At 44.5% G+C, this 19,796-nt stretch overlaps 2 protein-coding genes across 2 annotated transcripts in view; both read right to left on the bottom strand.

Moving 5' to 3' along the window:
• Window positions 1–3,321: 3,321 nt before the first annotated feature.
• Window positions 3,322–6,465, bottom strand: LOC310773891 (thymosin beta-11). The gene is made up of 3 exons (XM_083633887.1): window positions 6,341–6,465; window positions 4,943–5,053; window positions 3,322–4,763 (listed from the first exon to the last, which is right to left on the bottom strand). The coding sequence occupies exons 2-3, from the start codon at window positions 5,040–5,042 to the stop codon at window positions 4,735–4,737; spliced, it is 129 nt and encodes a 42-aa protein (XP_083490013.1). The 5' UTR covers window positions 5,043–5,053; window positions 6,341–6,465; the 3' UTR covers window positions 3,322–4,734.
• Window positions 6,466–14,628: 8,163 nt separating this feature from the next.
• The window catches only part of LOC310773582 (ribose-phosphate pyrophosphokinase 2), a 39,412-nt gene continuing 34,244 nt past the window's right edge, over window positions 14,629–19,796 (bottom strand). Inside the window, exon 7 of the mRNA XM_083633490.1 lies at window positions 14,629–15,247. Within this exon, the coding sequence (XP_083489616.1) occupies window positions 15,155–15,247 (93 nt within the window). The 3' untranslated portion in view covers window positions 14,629–15,154. The remainder of the gene's footprint in view (window positions 15,248–19,796) is intronic.

Raw genomic sequence — 19,796 nt, 5'->3', positions numbered from 1 at the left:
CCGGCACCAACTGGACATTCAGGTAATATATAACAATGGAAAACATGAGAGAAAACGTGTGTGAATGAGCCTTTTTGTGTGTGCTTCCAAAGTACCAGCAGTGCCAGTGATGGCAACAGTATTGAAAAAGGCCTGAAAGTGTTTGTGGCTGGCACTAACCGCCACAGGCAGCCCCGCCCCCATCCATCAGTTAGCTAGTGCCAAGTGCAGGGACATTAGAGCGCTGAGCCAAAGTGGTGCTGGTGCAACAGCCTGTGAAAAACCAACGGGGTTACCACATCAACCATTCATCAATCAATCGCTCACTTAATCAGGCCAGTTGTTGACCATGCAAGATTAGTACACGCCTATGGCGGAGAGCGTGGTCTGCGGGGCAGATCGCACAAGAGAAACAGGCAGTACACCAGAATGTGCTGGCTTCACATTAAGCTCTGCCGTGTTCAACACATGCCTATTATACCCGCTAACAACAAAGGATTGTCTATGCAGCAGAGCGCATGCCAGGGAGAAACATTCGGTGTCAGTGCCCGGGAGGATAATAAGCGTCAGACGAGCCAACCAGGAAGTGACTCAGCAGCAGCCGTTGCCATGGGTTACTGAGCAGGTCACCCATAGTGCCCCCCACCAAGTGCGGTGACACATCTGAGCTCGCCCCCTCCCTTCCCTGCTGACAGCACCCCTGCCACTCTCCACCCGGCCTAAACCCCTCAGCCACTTTCTCGCCACAGCATGGCGAGTTAAGAAACACCACTGGGCGAGCGAGGTAGAGAGAGGAGAGAGAGAGAGATGGGAGGTGTTAATCCCATCGGAGCAAGGAGGACACGGTGGCATGAGGGACTGCGGCCTAGCTTGGTCCACATCGTCCACATCCAGCATACTAGCCCACTGACCCTCCACATTTGCCCCTCCTCCTCAGCACAGATTAATGCCTTATTAAGAGCAACTGACTTAACAACAACAATCCACTTACACACTAACGTGTACGATTAGGCGACTATTACGTGGCCCGAGATCAATCGGAAAAAATCCTGTGTAACTTCGGTGATGTCTTCTCTAGGCAACACAGGCTCCATGACAACTGTTTACATAGGGATCCAAAGTGTGATGTGTTAATTTCCCCATACACACACCCCCTCACCAAGCCTTGTTTTTACATTGAGCCTGTCAAAATGGACGCCCGCCGCACCAACCAGCTACATTTAACTTGAAGAAAAGGTCTCCTACAGAATGATGCCCGCCACTACGCAGGCCAGACATTCCATTCACAATGAAATATCAGCGTCATGCTGATGCCATTGAGGCTTTGCAGGTGAGGGCTAATTTAAGGATGAAGGCGTTTGGGGGGAGTAAATCTCCCAGAGAGACTACTACACCCTGTACTCAAGTAAATCTCCCAGAGAGACTACTACACCCTGTACTCAAGTAAATCTCCCAGAGAGACTACACCCTGTACTCAAGTAAATCTCCCAGAGAGACTACACCCTGTACTCAAGTAAATCTCTCAGAGAGACTACTACACCCTGTACTCAAGTAAATCTCTCAGAGAGACTACACCCTGTACTCGAGTAAATCTCCAAGAGAGACTACACCCTGTACTCAAGTAAATCTCTCAGAGAGACTACACCCTGTACTCAAGTAAATCTCCCAGAGACTACAAACTGTACTCGAGTAAATCTCCCAGAGAGACTACACCCTGTACTCGAGTAAATCTCCCAGAGACTACAAACTGTACTCGAGTAAATCTCCCAGAGAGACTACACCCTGTACTCGAGTAAATCTCCCAGAGAGACTACACCCTGTACTCGAGTAAATCTCCCAGAGAGACTACACCCTGTACTCAAGTAAATCTCTTAGAGAGACTACTACACCCTGTACTCAAGTAAATCTCCCAGAGAGACTACACCCTGTACTCAATTAAATCTCTCAGAGAGACTACTACACCCTGTACTCAAGTAAATCTCCCAGAGAGACTACACCCTGTACTCAATTAAATCTCTCAGAGACTACTACACCCTGTACTCAAGTAAATCTCCCAGAGAGACTACACCCTGTACTCAAGTAAATCTCTCAGAGAGACTACTACACCCTGTACTCGAGTAAATCTCCCAGAGAGACTACTACACCCTGTACTCAAGTAAATCTCTCAGAGACTACACCCTGTACTCGAGTAAATCTCCCAGAGAGACTACACCCTGTACTCAAGTAAATCTCCCAGAGAGACTACAAACTGTACTCGAGTAAATCTCCCAGAGAGACTACACCCTGTACTCAAGTAAATCTCTTAGAGAGACTACTACACCCTGTACTCAAGTAAATCTCCCAGAGAGACTACACCCTGTACTCGAGTAAATCTCCCAGAGAGACTACACCCTGTACTCGAGTAAATCTCCCAGAGAGACTACTACACCCTGTACTCAAGTAAATCTCCCAGAGAGACTACTACACCCTGTACTCAAGTAAATCTCCCAGAGAGACTACTACACCCTGTACTCAAGTAAATCTCCCAGAGAGACTACACCCTGTAGCCTACTCTAGGTCAGGGCGCACTGCACCGTTAGCCCCTGCTCACTCACATACGCTATCAGATGTGATAATCGCCTAGCTAGCTTTGAACCTTTTGCTAAAAGTTTGATAAAGAAATAAAGGGATTGATATGGACTTGGACATTTGACCTTCAGACTAATGTTTAAATTCAATCAATGAACTGCTTACTACCATTGTTACGCAAGCTAGCATGATAATGCTTGATGAGCAAATTTCCTCGCTAGCTTACTTTTGCCCATTGGTTCCCACGGCTTGAGTCTGTCTGAGATAATCACTGGCTTTAAGGCGAGCTTTGCGCTGACAGTGGTGTTCACAACTTATTCAAGAAAATACCTGACAGGTAAACACACGCGCACTCACTCACACACACACACACACACACACACACACACACACACACACACACACACACACACACACACACACACACACACACACACACACACACACACACACACACACACACAGATACAAGTTTCTGTGCTAATCCCTGCATGGTAGTCAGAAAGACATTTAAGCCTTTTAATTGTGCAACAGCCTCATCCCTTAAGTATCGTTGGACTGTTTGGCAACTGTAGTGTAATAAAGTAGTGTGAATAGTGGGTTAGAGGTGGATGTGCAGTCAATCATTAACAGGAAAATGAAACTGTGACAGTATTGGTCAAGCAGTCGTCAATCAAAACTAGGCTGGGTGGACAAATGTGCTGTAATGAGTGGTTTTTGAGTTAGGCTTGAGGATTTGTGTTAGAATGCCAGGTGAAGCACATCGCAATACACTTCTTAGTAACAAATTATTTTTTATTACAACATTTCACGGTGTTCCATTACTGGTAATGGTTTGTGGCAGAGTAACATTGCTGGGACTTTACAAAAACTCCAAAGAATTTTGATCTACGGTTGAAAGCAGACACATGGAATCAATTTCCAGTATTTGTTTTTTCCTCATTTGAGACATAATTCAGAGACAGGGTGCAACACAAAAGCTATCCCGAATCACACTAATAAAAAGGGTCGATGTACAATACAATTACAAAAATATCAACGTAAATAAAGTCCATTTGAGCATCTCCCAGATCTAGGTGGATTCCGTTATTCTTTTACATCCATGTGTACATAGAAAAAAATACTGTGACAGACAACGGTAGGCTATCTTATCTATTTGGGGCTATTATAGTTTTCACCAGCATAAAAACAAAAAAAGTTGTGCATTTTTTCCCGAAATTTAGAAGAAAAAAAAGCTTAACGCCTTGGCTTTGGCGCGACAGCAGCCACATGGGAAGTTGGGCAGCGGTAAGACGATGACGAAGCTTCCTGGGACCAGGGTTTCCATTAACCGGTAATTGCCGGTCTTTTACCAGTAAAAACCAGTCAAAGTCCGACACATTTAAACCTCTCCGGTCACAACGTCCGGTGATTTCCACGTGTCCTTTTATCAGCGTCATTGCGGTAGCGTGGGCACATTGTTGACATGCGTTGTAGCTGTCAATCACACAGCCTAGCAAAGTAGTAGCGCTATAGGAAGCTAGCCAATGGTAATAGACAACGCTAACGCCTGCTAGCTTCCTATTAGCACTGCTGTGACCTGGACTGTCACTAAGTTAGATGGCAAGTTGACAGCTGCAGCGCTGTGACCACTGTGACCGTGATGACGCTGATCAAATACTAGCTATTGTTTTTAAGCTCAATAAAGACAGATCATATTTTACCAGAATTACTCCCATTTGTCCGGCACATTGAAATCTTCCAGGACATGGTGACCGGTATACATTTTTTCAAACGGTAATGCTGGGCGGCGGTGAGACGATGACGAAGCTTCCTGGGATGCAGGCCACGGCCCGTTCCTTCAGGCCTCTCTGCTGCACATCGGCAATGGTGGGTGAGTGGGGGGAGACATGCACCCTCATGACCCGTCTTCTGCACATTCCCCTTGGACGCAGCCTCCTCATCTCCACAACAGAAGGACGGGAGCGTCACTTTAAGGTAGTGATGGTAAAATGGCGGTGGTGGTCGTTGAGGGGACAGGGCCAAGCGCCCCCGGATGTGGACGACGCCCATCTGCAGACTGTGCAGCTTGGTTGTTGTAGTTTCATAATTTCGGTTACAAAGTTATACAGCTAAAAGAAGTGACTGAAAAGAAGGCAATGCAGGAAGGGGTGGGGGGGTGTACAGTGCATGACGGCAGAGAAGGCTTCACGACGCCTGCTTCTCCTGTTCGATGGCTGTGGAGGGGAACAGACAAAGGGGATATGAGATTCTGAGATTCAACCGAACGCTGTCAGTTTTATATTAACCAACTCCACACCTGATAATAACCATGCGCCATTTTCAAAAAAGAAAAATGTATCTATTAACAGCACAGACATGGTTGGGGGGGTTCGCGTGTAAATGTGAGCCTTACTTTCTTTTGTTGGCAAGGGGTTCTTCTCCTCAGTCTCTGTCTTCTTCAGCTTGGTCTTGTCGAAGCTGGTCACCTCAGCCAAGTTTGGTTTGTCGCCCATTGTTGCAGAGTCTGTATGGCGAGAGGGAAACATCCAGTTACAGCACAGTTCCCAATACCTGATCAACTCCCACAGCAGCCGCATAGGCCCAACAGTTATTTAAGTATTAATGCACAAATCACTACCGTTATGTGTCACCTAGCACCCGCCATGTTTAGCTAAGTGATGCATTCTTAAAATATATATATATATAGGCTATGTGTAGCCTCCACCGTTTTATAAAACCAAAAACCACATGAGGCCATGGTTTACATGATTTTACAGTAGAATAGATAACAGCAGAGGCGTTGCCTCCAAGCTAAAAAAAAAAAAAAAATCAGTGCGCAGCTAAAATCACTTTAGTGCCTAATTTAACTACATGCGCAACCGCAAAGTATTTCCCCTCTAATGTACAAGCCTACGTCCGCATTCTTTTGTTCCCCTGCGGCTCTGCCCAGTATATGATTTGACTCATCCATCCCGTTATCCAACAGAGCGCCGGGATGTTGCACAGTCACACAGAAGAGCCGCAACAAACAATGAATAGGCTACCATCCAAGGCTTCAGACAGTTCAAACCCTCACATTTACATAACAATATGAGTTCCCATGCTGGGAAAACCGAGAAAAGGGCGAAAAAAGAAAACTCTGCTTGCTATATGTAGCCTATCTTTTAAATTAACCTAGAAATAGGGTAATACAAAAATAAAAATCGAATTCTAGACGTTAAATGGTGAATGTATGGGTCCAGGCAGGGGCTTTCCACGTGTAGGCTGTCTACCATCGGCAAATTCACTTGTCACGTATTCTCCCTTGGGGAGCGTGATCAATGTGAAGGAACCACCGCCCAGATTGGCATTATGTTCATCCTGTTACATCCAAGTTCAACTCCTTCAATTCATCGCCCGTCCAAATGGTTCAAATAGGCTACCCACAAATAACCACATCAAGTCAAGCTGCAAATGTGTTCAAGCAATGGCATCATTGTAACGGAACACAAGCAAATGCAGCTCAAGCTCAGCCACAAAAGGCAACAAAGGAAACGGCTTGATATGATGTCTGTACTTAAGACACATACAGACCAGATATAGCCTACGCAGGTGTCATATTTTACCCAAAGCTATTGAAATCCAACACAAGCTGCATCCACTGAAACATCGTATTATATCATCTTTTGTCCTTGGTAATCTATTCGACAGAACAGCCCATCCAAATATACGGTATGCGCTGATCAGGTTTCTGACATTAATTGCACCGTTTCAGTCCCTTCGAGTGGTGCAAAGAATAACGATTTGAAATAACTGATGAAATAGTGCTTACCAAAGTTTGGACTGGTGGGTGGTAGGTCTCTGGTCTATGCGTTGCAGCAGTAGTGGCGCGTCTTTGCGCAAGCATTAGATATAGTCAGAAATATGCTAATGACATCTGACATCACCAGTTCCCATCCTCGGTATCCCCCTACTGGAAAGACACAAACCCTACATCCTCATGCCCACACCAAAGGTTCAAAATCGCTCAAAAATATGCGTCTTATATATTTTTGTGAATATTTCTATAGCGACCCACTGTCTCTATAGGAGTTTATATTAATAGCACTAGTAGTATATAGTCCTATATGTTGTCACTGCAATATTCCCATCCTTCCTGTAGTTCTCCTGTAATGTCTGTATAGTGTCCAATACCTTTGCTATACTTCTTTTACGTGTTGTATCACAGTAGTGTAACTGCATTCGGTGTGAGAATGGGTTACTTGTGACTTCAATGCATCGACATAAATATGGCACAAAATTTCTCCTATCACTTTTGAGTCTGTGGCAGTCGCTTTAGTGTAGACTAGGCGCCACCTGGTGGAGACTCGGCAGCCTGCATTTCAGCTCTCAGTATAGGTACAGTATGAATTAACAAGATTATAAAGTGATGCTTTTGTCAAAATTAATTTAAACATCGGCTATGTATGGCAGCAACTAAAGATTATTTAAATTATAGATTAATCTTTTTGTTGTTGCAATTAATCATTTAGTTCTTTAGTGTACAAAAGTGGAAAAAGGAGCTTACTGGTAACTTTTTAGGGAGAAATTTAATCCATAAGTGTTGGTACACAGGTAACCTCAGGTTTACATACAATGTACAACTTCATACACAATAAGAGACACGGGCAGGAAAACACAACGCGTTTCAACCTCACTGGATCTTCGTCAGGCTGTGGCCTCTCTGCTCCTGCGTTCTTTAGTGTATAAATGTCAAAAATGACAAATGCTCACGTTACCAGAAGCCAAAGTGATTCTTAAACTTGCTGATGAGTACCAAATAAAACCCCCCAAAAATATAAATAAATTTGATATCAGATAAAACTGAGAAAAGCAGCAAACCTTCACATTTGTGAAGCTGTAACCAGCTTTTTTTTTTTACTTTATAGGACAAAAGCAAATATCAACATAATAAATTAATTTGTTCTCAATCAACCAATTGTTCAACCAGAAGTCTGTGTTCTGTTGTAAGCATGCGGCCTGCTTAAATGACCCTGGGCAATACAATGAATCCCTACCAGTTCCGAGTCTGGACAATTTCTCCAGTGATGAACATAGCTACATTACATTAGTATTGGGCTGACTAAGTATGGTATGTAAACAATTTATCAAGCAGTTCACTAATGATAGTTCATATCAATATCTCAGATTCACTCATTAACTTCCTTATTAACTACTGGTATGTACAAATGGGGGACAAAATTATGCTGAGGAAGAAACTAAAGGAGACAGCACAGTGCATTGGTAAACAATTGTCAAAGCTTTATTGTCAAAGAAACTGGAAGTGGTAACAGAAAAATCACCCACCTAGTAGTGAAACCTAGGATGAACACCATGATAATTAGACAAAATTTTTATTTATTTTTACAGTATTGATTTTATTTAATCTCAAATCGTAATTGAAATATAACAAATGGCGTTCATGACCTTTTGGAACATGGGCTGTTCACCCATTAAACCTCCTATTAGATTCTTTCTTAAACAAAAGACCTGATCAAGATGTGAAGGTTGTCCTTGCATTTGAGTAGCAACTGACTATATATATATTTTTGGATCAATTATGAGTTTTAGAAGGAAAAGGTTATTGTAATACAAACTGCAGCTGATTCAGGGTGTTGGAAGGGTTGTAGGGGAGGGGGGGGGGCTTGGTGTTCAATGACATTGCAGATGTTAAAACTGCAGAGGTAAGACGCATCAGCACATTCAGAAAAGCTCACTACAATTCTCAGAAAATTTTAATTTTAATATACAACACATTGAAATTGAGCGAAACTGTTGAAAAGTGAAAGCCTGAACACCCTGAGGCAGCGTGTTGAGTCTTGTATTCCCACTCAGCCTCCTGGATCTGTCTGTGATCAAAACTACATGGGGCTCACTGAGGGCTGTTAAACTAACCATGGTTCAAATGTTCCTACATTGCCAATTTTAACACAGCCATATCTAAACTACCAAAAGCAGTACAAAATAAACTTGAGAAGTGTATTTCTTATCAGCAATATGGAACACTATTGCAACTGAATAAAGTATGAGCTAGCTGTATTAAGCCTAATTAGTTTTAATACTTTTTGCAGCCATTAAGTCAACACTTGGGGGTTGAAAAGGCACACATTTGTACACCATTTTTCATCCTTTGTGAAGCAGAATGGGCCAACACATTACTAAGCACATCACAACATGGAATGCTTCATTTATAGCAAATTCAAAATGAGGTAAATAATACATGTTACTTAATGGACCCTTTGGTTAGTGTGACGGCCAGGACCTTGGGTTCAAGGTTCAAAAGAAAGAAAGAAAACTGATACAAAGGGTAAACCACGACCACACTGATCCATCAGAAAATGAACAGAATTACTAACCAATAGATTTGTCCGTTCGGCTGGAACATAAACGCTACACACACACAAAATGAAGAAAAAAAGGTTTGCGGTGACAAATGTGTCAGTCCAGAAACCCCCAGACTGTGACCCCAACAAACTTCTGCAGTGGCCCTTTGACAAGAACCAAGACGACAAGTTGCGGGCCAGAAAAAAGTTCAACCGGGTTGAACATAAGATCTATGAGCACTGAAGCCTGGGGAAACGTAGAGGTGCAATATAGTAAATGGCAGCTTCCTGTCAGTGACTGCAGATCTCAGGCTATCAGCCTCCTAGCTTCTCTTTCAGACTCCAGAAGCGTGAGCACATCTCCATCTCTGACTGGGCCCTAATGTTCCTGATGATGGAGCGGTTGCTGTCATCCATGAACTCAACACAGACCTGTGTACATTGCCCATGGAAACCAGTTCCTCTGAGCACTGAGTAGAGATGCAGATTCTGATGATGAAAACGTGGGCAGGAGAAGTAACATTAGATTGCAAGAGATAATTCACATGAGAAGAGGAACATTACATTTGTGACTTCAAAAGTAGAAAACAAAACAAAAGAAAGAACTGCCGCCATTTATAGGAAGGAGTCACACCATTCTCAAAGACAGCCGTAGCAGTCACCTTGCTGCTTCACATTTGCCCTTGCACGTGTCCTTCAGCCAGTCACGGCTTGAGGACCAGGCACTGCCCAAGGACGACAACAGACCCTGTCAGAAGCCTTTTTCCTCCAGTCTTTTGCCAAGAACCCTCTCCAATGCCTATGAGAACAATCAGTCTTCTCCCCCATGGGCTCTGCCACAAACTCTGTTTCTGGGATGTCGACGACATGGCTGCTGTGTAGGCGGTCGATCACCAGCTACTGCGGAGCTTTTTAATGGTCCCGACTAACGTTAGATATTTGCGAGAGAGCGTTTCAGTTTGAACTCCCCAACAAGGCAAGGACCAGCGACCACCTCCAACTCTGATTTTTTAATATTCACGACGATGATGCTGTTCTGCCAGAAACTCAGGCCTCCATGCTCTGAGTAATGACGCTAACAGACAGCTCCATCACGACGAGTGATCGTCTTGAGCAGACTATCTGAGCATACCATACATAGTGCTCTTCATCCACCAATGCCTCAGATGGACAGCAGTGAAGAGGATGACCTGAGCATTTGTGACTCTTACACAGTGGGGACCTAAAAATGACTAGTGATTCTGACTGCTCCATCTCAAGCTCAGAGACCAAGTGAAACAAGAAGAGATGAACGCATCAGGCAACTAGAAAGCTCTGTACGGATGCATGACAGAACAAAAACATCAAAAACACCGACGCCAAAAGGACAAATGAAACCACCAGTTCTTCTGAGCACCCTTGATCGGCTGCACACGGTTGGCGTCCATGTTGTCAGGTTAGACATGAAAGCCTGTTTTGCCTCAATCGCCATATGAGGCTGTTGTCCCTGAGACTCAGGCCTCCAGCTCTGACTACTAACTGACCTACTGTTCCATCACGACTGGACAGCAAGACTCGGGTTACAAAGACAAAAAGCCACAAAGGTAGCAGGAGGCTAGTTCTCTGAATCGAGTGAAAAGGGCAGCGGTAGTCTTGAGCAGACTATCTGAGCAGCTCCATTCTATTCGTCCACCAATGCCTCAGCTGGACAACAGTGAAGAAGAGGACCTGGACATTTGTGACTCTTACACAGTGGGAACCTGAAGATCACTAGTGATTCTCATTGCTCGATCTCAAGCTCAGAGACCAAGGAACAGCAACGGGTGGTGCCCTGAATGTGACTGGATATTGAGAAATCTCTTCAGTCATACAGGATCACCGTTTTTTTTTAATTAATTTAAATTAAATTAATTGTACTTACAAATCCACGCATCAAATCTTTTTAGGACTTTTTCCTTTACCATTTACAACAGCGAAGAATGAGAGACAAGCTAAACGTCATGCCTTTTCCAGCGGGACACTCATCGTTTGGTTGCTCTTCGCCATTCTCAACCTCTCCTCGTCTCTCTTTCCAGACCATGGCTGCCCCAGAGTTGTGGATGGGGGTCAGTTCTGGCTCAGGGTTCTTGGGGAAGAGAAGAGGCTGCTGGCAGCGCCTCAATGGGGCCGAGGGTTCCCCGCACAGGGTCCTTGTGGGTGCTCCGGCTTGGCTGGGTGGATTGTTCCTCCGATGAGCGTGGGGGTCGACCAGATTGGCGAAGATGATGGAAGCCATTTTGTTCTTGCGCCGAGGTGGTGTCGTCGTCGTCATCTGTGCCCAAGGAGATGTTGGAGGCCCCGCCTGGCGGCCGCAGTACCCTTCTACTGCTTTTAGCACCGGGGTCCATTCCTTGAAAGTTAGTTGTCGTCATCTTTATGGTGTATTTCGATGCCTTTGCAATAATAATAGTCAGTAAAAAACGATACAAAAAATCGTCAGTCCTTTCCGCAGAGATGCGAGGGGATGTAGACTCCACCTGACCTGGAATCATACAAGATCACTCCTAAGGGCGGCAATACATTTCTTGTTTTGAGCAAAAACCCTGAGGACTATGGGATGGATCAGACGGATGACGAGTCTGCACCAAGGAAACCAATTACCATCATGGGCACAAGGTCCAAATCTGCAGCAGCTCATGGTGAAACAGTACTATAACCCTCCTGATCTCTCTGCAGCAGCTCATGGTGAAACAGTACTATAACCCTCCTGATCTCGCCTTGTTCTTCGGAGCGATTGAACAACCAAAGCTGGAGGACATCTTTAATAAGAGCAAACCTCGCTATTTCAAAACGCGCTAGCTCTGCAGTTTGGCACTCGCCAGCTCGAGGAAGAAACCAGTTTTAAACACTGGGAATGAGGTCAGGGTTTTCTTCATTTTATTCTCTAAACTGTCTGTATAGTCTTCAATAAAGTAGTGTTCCTTGGGATGCGATATTTGAGTGGGGGTGTTATCTTTCCCCCCACTGTTCACCGTTTCTTGTTTATTTTAACATTTTGTAAAAACTCCTATAGTTTTTAATTGTTCTTAGAAGTGATTGAACCTCCAAAGCTGGAGAACATCTTTTATGAGAGCAAACCTTGCTATTTCAAACGCACCAGCTCTGCAGTTTGGCACTTGCCACCTCAAGTTGGAAACCACTGAGAATGGGGTCAGGGTTTTCTTCCTCTTTTATTTGTTTGTGTAAGGTGTGAAGTGTACGGTTTTCTCTTTTTCCCCATTCAAAAAAAAGAAGAAGCTCAGAGACCAAGTCAAACAAGAAGAGAAGAAAAAGAGAAGGAAAAGTAGAAAGCTCAGCACGGATGATGCAACAAAAACTTCAAAACAAGCAAATGCAACTATAGAAGTGAACATGGTGGGGCTGGAGCTTCCTAAAGAATGCATGGAACCAGGAGCCAGTTCTATTGGTGTCCTGTGCACTGGGGCTTCTAGGTGCTGTTCTACCATTCGTCAGTCCTCTCTCAAAGTATTCAGGCATGATAAATGCAGCTGTGGCAGATACGCAACTACCCAGTTCCTGTGCGTGATGATGGAAACATGCCTGATGTACCCGCCCATCCCACTGAAGCAAACGGACTGAACCTGACATGGCTTAAAAAGCGGTAACTTTCACATTCTCTAAATGCCCGTGCTGTACCTCTGTTCCTGTTAGTCTGCATAGCTGCTCCACTTGTCAACGGCCCATAATAAAGATTCTTTATTTCTCACACACAGGAAACCTTCTACACACACACAAATCCCAAACACACACACACACAAATCCCAACACTAGTGAAGACTGGGATCAAGAAGCCGATGTGTCTGCCCCAGGAAAAAGTTCAACTGGCTCAAACTTTTTCGTCAAGCTTGCGCAACCACGCCAATGAGAAGCTGGTGCACTTCATCGTCAAGCAGCGCATGATGGAGACAGTCAAGATGGCTACACTCCTTCCTGAGCGCCAAACAGGCGGGTGGTGAACAATACACCTGGAAGATGATGAGCAGTTGGACCAAGTCTTTCAGTACCTGAACGAACTCTATGAAACTCAGGCTCAGACTTGTCACAGCGTTGAATATTCAGATGCGGGCCTGGGATGCGTAGCAATGGCGGTTCCAGATCTCCTCCACCTTCATTTGGACCCATGGCCCTCACCTCTGGGAGCTTGCACTGGTCAAATCCCAAAACGCTTTCCAAAGCTCAGGAGCCTTAAACTTTGGCATGAGGATGTAAAAATGACGGGTACAGGTAGCGAGCATCAAATGGATATGAAGATGATTCAAGGGCAGAGAGAGAGATTTTCCTTGATTAATTTGGTAACCCTATGCTCAGAGCTTCAGAAAGCCTCATTTCTCCCACCACTACACAAGGATGCCTCACACAAGACGGTACTCATCCTCGGACAGAGACAGTCCATGAACAACCAATGAATGGTCGGCCAAGGCGGATCGTTCAGCTGAGTCAATCTTTGGACCAACTGGCCTCTTTGTCCCCCCCAGGAAGAAGAGGAGGATGAGGAGCTACCCAGCTTCTTGATGCAGGTCGCCAAAAAGCCCCCGCCCATTACAGGGGGAGTATTTGTGTGGTGCAAATTTAGGAATTGTCCATTCTGGCTGCACTGGTAAAAAAGTGTGAACCGGAAGCAGAAGAAAGACAGTATTGTGTTCATTGACGAACCACTCATTGACTACATGAGGGAAGAGCTCACTCTGGCTCTGAAAACCTTGAAGTATTTTGACTGCAAAGAGACTAGTCAGTTGGTGTGTAAAGCAAAGGAAATGAATGTTGCTGCCATCAAATGGTCTCTGGAGCTGAGGACAGACTATAGAATGTGGATTGCATGCAGCTCATTTACTGGCTCCTTCATTGAGTATTTTGCACACAATATGAGCTATCCAGTGAGGAGGAAATGGCCTCAGGCAGTCTCAGAGAGACCAACATCACCAGCGAGATGGCCATGGAGGTGCAGTTTAACGACTGCAATGAGGAGAGCTTCACTGAGGTGCAGGACAGGTGGTCAGGAGTTACATGAGGCTGCTGCCTCACCGGACCCATGCCGCCTACAACCGCGCCAATGAGAAGGTGGTGCACTTCATCGTCAAGCCGCGCATAGTGGAGACACACACACTGGCCGTGATCGGTGGGCAACAGCAGTCAAGATCGCAAGATGGCATTTTCATGATTATTAAATTAGGTCACTTAACTGCTGAGGAAACGGGTAGTGTAACATTTTGGCTTGCTAATAATAAAATGTAAATGCTTCTCTTCTGTGTGGACTACCATGTGTTTGTTCAGGTACTGACAGGAACCTGCCATTTATAAAGCCCATCTGTCTCCCCAGTCTTCAGTGTTGTCACACACAAAAAAGGACAATTCTTCTTCTTGCACTTTATCAGATAGTAAGGGAAGCGGCAGGCCCGGATCTGCTGGGACACTGCAGAAGCCTGCTGGATTTGGTGGGACACTGCAGAAGTTTGTTGGGGTCACAGTCCAGATGTTTCTGGACAGACAGATTCCACACCGCAAATCTGAGGTGTGTGTGTGTGTGTGTGTGTGTGTGTGTGTGTGTATGTATATATATATATATATACACACACACACACACACATTATATATATATATATATATATATATATATATATATATATATATATATATATATATATATATATATATATATATATATATATATATATAGTATTGACATTCCAAAACAACCCAACGGACAGAAATCTACCGGTTAGTAATCTTAATTTTTAATGGTCTCCTCCAGTGTAGAGGGTTGTATCCTCGTTGCAGCAGCAGTCTTGCAAGGACTGCTACTGGATCCAAACAAACTGATGAATTCCAAAACTGGTGAGCTGTGTTTGCTCACCGCTTGATGATGTCTGCTGCACCGTGGCCTCTGGATTTTCCTGGGTTGAACTTTCTGTCTGGCAAAACAAAGTGAAATCTGACAGACGGATGCGGTGATCAGCACTGCCCGGACAATGGACAGCTCTCATTGAAAATTAATTTAAATGAACGGAGACGGACAGACACAAGGGATCAGTGTGGCCACAGCCTGATACTCATAAATACAACCTTGTTGGTGTTAAAAAAAAAAAGTGATGTTTTGCTCTGTCCCAGGTGGAAATGTCAAGGGAATGTGTGGGCGTGACCTTTAAAATGTCATACGATTGGCCAAAACCGTCAGGCCTTTTCAAGACTTCCTGGAGGATGTGGCCAAAGGTGCAAGCCGAGTGGGCCGGCAGGAGAGGGGAAGGGGGCGTCCCCTCTCCTTTTGTTCTCTACAAGGGTACGTGGCTGAAGAGGTAGGACACGGACTCGCCGTTGTGGGTCCTCCTGATGGCCTCCGCCAGGATCATAGCTATGTCGATGACCTGCAGGAAACAAAACATCTGTCAACTTACTCCAGTTATGCTTCAGCTCGAACATACACTAGTTCCAATGCAAATTCTCATCAAGTTCGAGTATACTCATTATGAACATTTTAATGGTTGCACCAACTGAAATAGTTCCAAAGTAAGTTAGTAACTTACTCCTACCCTCGACTGTAAGGTCAGGGCTCGACATTAACGGCTGCCCGTTTGCCCCGGGCAACCCAAAAAAAATAGGGCAACTATTTCCTGGCCTTTGGTTGCCCCAGGGGCAACCACGTTTTAACATGCAAAAAAATATGTACAGCAGCAAACAGCAAAATATACACCAAATAAATATGTTTTAATACTTGTTGTGAGTGACATATATGTGACATTTTATTGATGTTACTAATTACCAGTCGGAACCATGCTGCACGTGCGGTGTGTTTAACGAGTACTGACTCGGACAGGTGGCTGCTCGCACACAATCACAGCGGCTGCAAGACGCACCGTGAAGATATCAAAAGCAGATGAAGTCTGGCTGCATGGGTCCAAGCCCCGACTAATAACGCTGTCGCTAACCTTGCGTCAGCATCCACATCACAAATCGAGCTGCATGTAGCCTACAACAAGCCTACAACATACACCTCGACCAGGACATCCTTCAAAAACGTTTTACCACCACGTATATGTGCTGAGGAATGCTTTGCATCCCTGCCTCGTCTGCCTGTTACATACGGGGTGAGAGGGAGTGCAGGGCCGCTTCTGGGCCTTTTGGGGCCCTATGCAACATCTTATGGCCCATTTCCACCACTGGTATCAATGCGGCCCCGCCCAGCTCGTCTCGCTTTTTTGTCTCATTCCACCGATCAAAAACGTGGACAGCCCGGGTTGAGTCGTGCTGCTTTTGGTCCCTGCTCTGTTGAGGTTCTAGCGCTGTGAACCCGGGTTCATACAGTGACGTGAAAACATTGTAGACGACTGATTGGTCAGGCAGAATCGTGTTTACTCCATCTTAAGGGGGAATTATGCTCACCCTGCCGTGAAGGGCGCATGGGTGGAGCGAGGGGCGGGCGCGTCAAATGACGTAAATTTGTTGGGCGTGGTTATTCGCTAGCTCCGTCGGGCACTCGCGCGGTGCGACATTTTTTTCCTCACAGCGCGAGCAGCGCACGGCTTCTCTCCAAACAACTGTGTTTTCGCCAAATTTCTTGACCCATGTGGTAGGCTATAAACTTAGATTTGCAACTGTTCGTTTTTAGTCATTTCACCAAGTAAATGTGTTGTGTTGAGAGCATTATTGAGAGAGATTAAAAGCAGCACAGAGTAGTAGGCTATCAGGGCTGAGAAGTAAAAACGGCTTTCAGTAAAAACAAGTTTGGTGAGTCCTTCATGTGCTGATGTGCGGTCGTTTGAGAGTGAAAGCGCACTCAGTACTGCACAGTTTCATTGCGACTTTTCACGGGCTGTTCTCACCATTGTACAATACATGCTGATCACTTTCTGAGTATAATGGCATCAGCCCCAGCGCGAGGTCTACACGGTGACTCACGGAGACTCGCGGGGCCCCACCCCCACGGAGCTTTGCTCGAGTATAAGAGCACCTTAATGACTGTCAATGCAATGTCGCATACCAGAGTTTAGTGGGGCTTACCTTCTCTTCTGTTATGTTATTTCCATCAGTCTTTTGTGTTGCTGCCTTCGCCTCTGGTGAAATAAAATCGATCTCCTTACTCAGCTTTAACATGGCGGTGGGTTTCAATTGTTTTGAGAGAGGAAAAGTCCGCTGCTCAGGAAGCCCTTGTAGTTGAGTGCAACGTCAGCTCCGCTAGGCCGCAGGCGGGGCTTTGGTGAAGCCGCGGTCTTGCCTGGTGAGAGGCCGCCGGGGTAGAGGCTTCACTCTGTAGCGCAACCCCCGTCCCTCGCGCAGCGCATGCATGTGAGTTTGACTAACAACAGAGGGATATCCATTCTCCTGGACGATTGTCACATTTGCCCATGTACACTGTAGGTCATTTAGAGGCACCAGTATTTCATAAACAGTTTAAAAGTTCTGTGTATGGATTTAATTTTAACGTTATGTTATAGCCTACTTCGGCTATAGGCGGAGGACAGATATGCGGTCGCTATGATGACCAGTTGTGGGCGGGGGTGGGCGGGGGCAGATCAGCAGCGGTGGAAACAAAACATCCATCGGGTCGAAACAAATAGAGCCGAGTGGTGACGAGCTGTGTAGGGCTGTAAAATGTGGTGGAAATGAGCCATTAGAGTGGGGGCCCCAAACCACTGTCATAGTATCCCTGAATGAACATGAGCGTTATCAATAACGCTTTTAATTAATAAATTAAGCACAATATGAACAATAACTGTTAAAAATCTATGAAAATGAAAGTTCACAAATATTAGTTAAACAAATCCTTTCAGTGCAAATGCATTATAAAAACAAAAAATAAGATTTGTTTAGAAAACGAAATTACACACATTTATTATTATTATTATTATCATTATTACTACTACACCACCCGGTGCGCACACTGAATAGGCCTATTATACTATAGACTATTATACTTACTTCTCTGTCATCATTATTAAGCCGGCTTATGATTGCATAGTATCTTAATTACTCAAAATATAAGGCGACTAAAATTGGGCAACCATATTTTTATTCGGGCAACCAAAAGCTCTTGCCAGGTTGCCCCTCCGGCAACCACTTTTAAAAGTTAACGTCGAGCACTGAAGGTTCACCATACAAACAACTTCTGGCATGGTGCATCAATTCAATAGCTGGGAAAACTTGCTGGAATACTCCAACAAATACAGCATTTTACTTCTGCAACATGATTATTAAATTAGGTCACTGAACTTCTGAGGAACCAAGTAGTATAACATTTTGGCTTCCTAATAATGACAAAGCGAAAAATGAGCTGCTTAGAGTTTAAAGGTAAATAAATTTAATAAGAAGTAATTTGTACCTGCGTACTTCACAGTTAACAAACAGTGTACATCTTCATATAGGTGATACGGGCAAGACGTATCTTGCGTCTTGCCCGTATCACCTATATGAAGATGTACACTGTTTGTTAACTGTGAAGTACGCAGGTACAAATTACTTCTTATTAAATTTATTTACCTTTAAACTCTAAGCAGCTCATTTTTCGCTTTGTCATTATAGTTGCCTGCTGAGTTGCTTTGGTCCACACCTTTTTGTGGCTTCCTAATAATAAAATGTAAGTTTTCCCCCCACCCTATTAGAGATAGGCTGGATTTCATTAGGCCTGACTGCATGGGTTTTACTATACTGAAATTTAATTAATTAATTCAAATTTAAATTTACAACACTTGATGTCACTACTAGTTCTAGGTTAGTTAGATGCATACATAGATAGGTTGTAGTGGGTATGGCAGACAAACTCCAAAATAACCTCGTATTTTGCTAGACCAGGAGCACTCGATTAAAATTCAAAGAGGTCCAGTTCAAGAAAATGTCCTTAAGCAAAGGTCCGGAACATTGTAACGTAGCTTGCGTTATGATTCAGTGCCATTGAACTCAATGACTGAAGTAGCCTAATGGTATCCATCTATCCATCTGTCCGTCTGTGTCTGTCTGTCTGTTGAGTGTTCCCAATGCAAACTTCTCATGCCGTTGGGCAAGTGAATGTGTGAGTGTGCGCTTATGTGTGTGTGTATACGTGTTTGCTCATGTGTGGCGCTTCCATAGACAGGTCAGGATCGCATCGCACTTCAACCGAGACATACTGGTTTTGAACTGCCCGTAAGAACAATGAATGGACATGTAAGAGTCGTTTCTTTTGACCATGCCATGTGAAATTACTTCTATGTCTCGCATCCCCTCCGTCCATGTGTCACTCTCACAGCAGCACTAGGAAACGACAGGGAGAAACGATTCGCTTATTTGATTGGCCGAGTAGCATCACGTGCGATGATTTACAGCGCATTCATTGGTCTGTGAGCTTTCTGGCAGATAAACCAGTATTACCGTAAAGACTAGAAAAGCATGTGCCGGTTGAAATAGAAACGCTCCGTGAAAATGACAATTATCAATAATTTGTAGGTTATAGGGCTCGGTCCGGACAGGACGGCGTCTCGGTCCGGTTTGAGAATCGCCGTGCTAGACCAATACACATGTAGAGGTATGTTGACATTTGGTCATGATTAGTTAGATATAATTTATTTTAAATCATTTTTAGTGACAGAAAAAGTGGGTCTAAAAGGCAGTTGAAAAGCCCATGAAATAAAAAATCAACCAAAATACTATATATACATATAACCAAAGTACTGTTGGTACACATAACATTTATAAAGTGTGGATTTTTTTTTCAAGATTTTTTTTGGGGCATTTTTGCCTTTTTTGATAGGACAGTAGGCAGACAGCAAAGGTGGGTAGAAAGAGAGCCTAGAGAGGATGACATGCGGTAAAGGACCATGGGTTGGACTCGGAACACAGGTCGGCCGCGCAAAGGACCAAGCCTGTGTGGCACGCACTCCACCAGGTGAGCCACTGGGACGCCCCGTGTGGCACATTTTCAAAGAATCTCAGAAGCTGAGGGCA

The sequence above is a fragment of the Poromitra crassiceps genome (genome assembly GCF_964638095.1).
Source record: "Poromitra crassiceps genome assembly, chromosome: 3".
NCBI lineage: Eukaryota > Metazoa > Chordata > Actinopteri > Beryciformes > Melamphaidae > Poromitra > Poromitra crassiceps.
The sequence above is the reverse complement of the archived record's forward strand: the minus strand, read 5'-3'. Positions and strand labels throughout refer to the sequence as shown.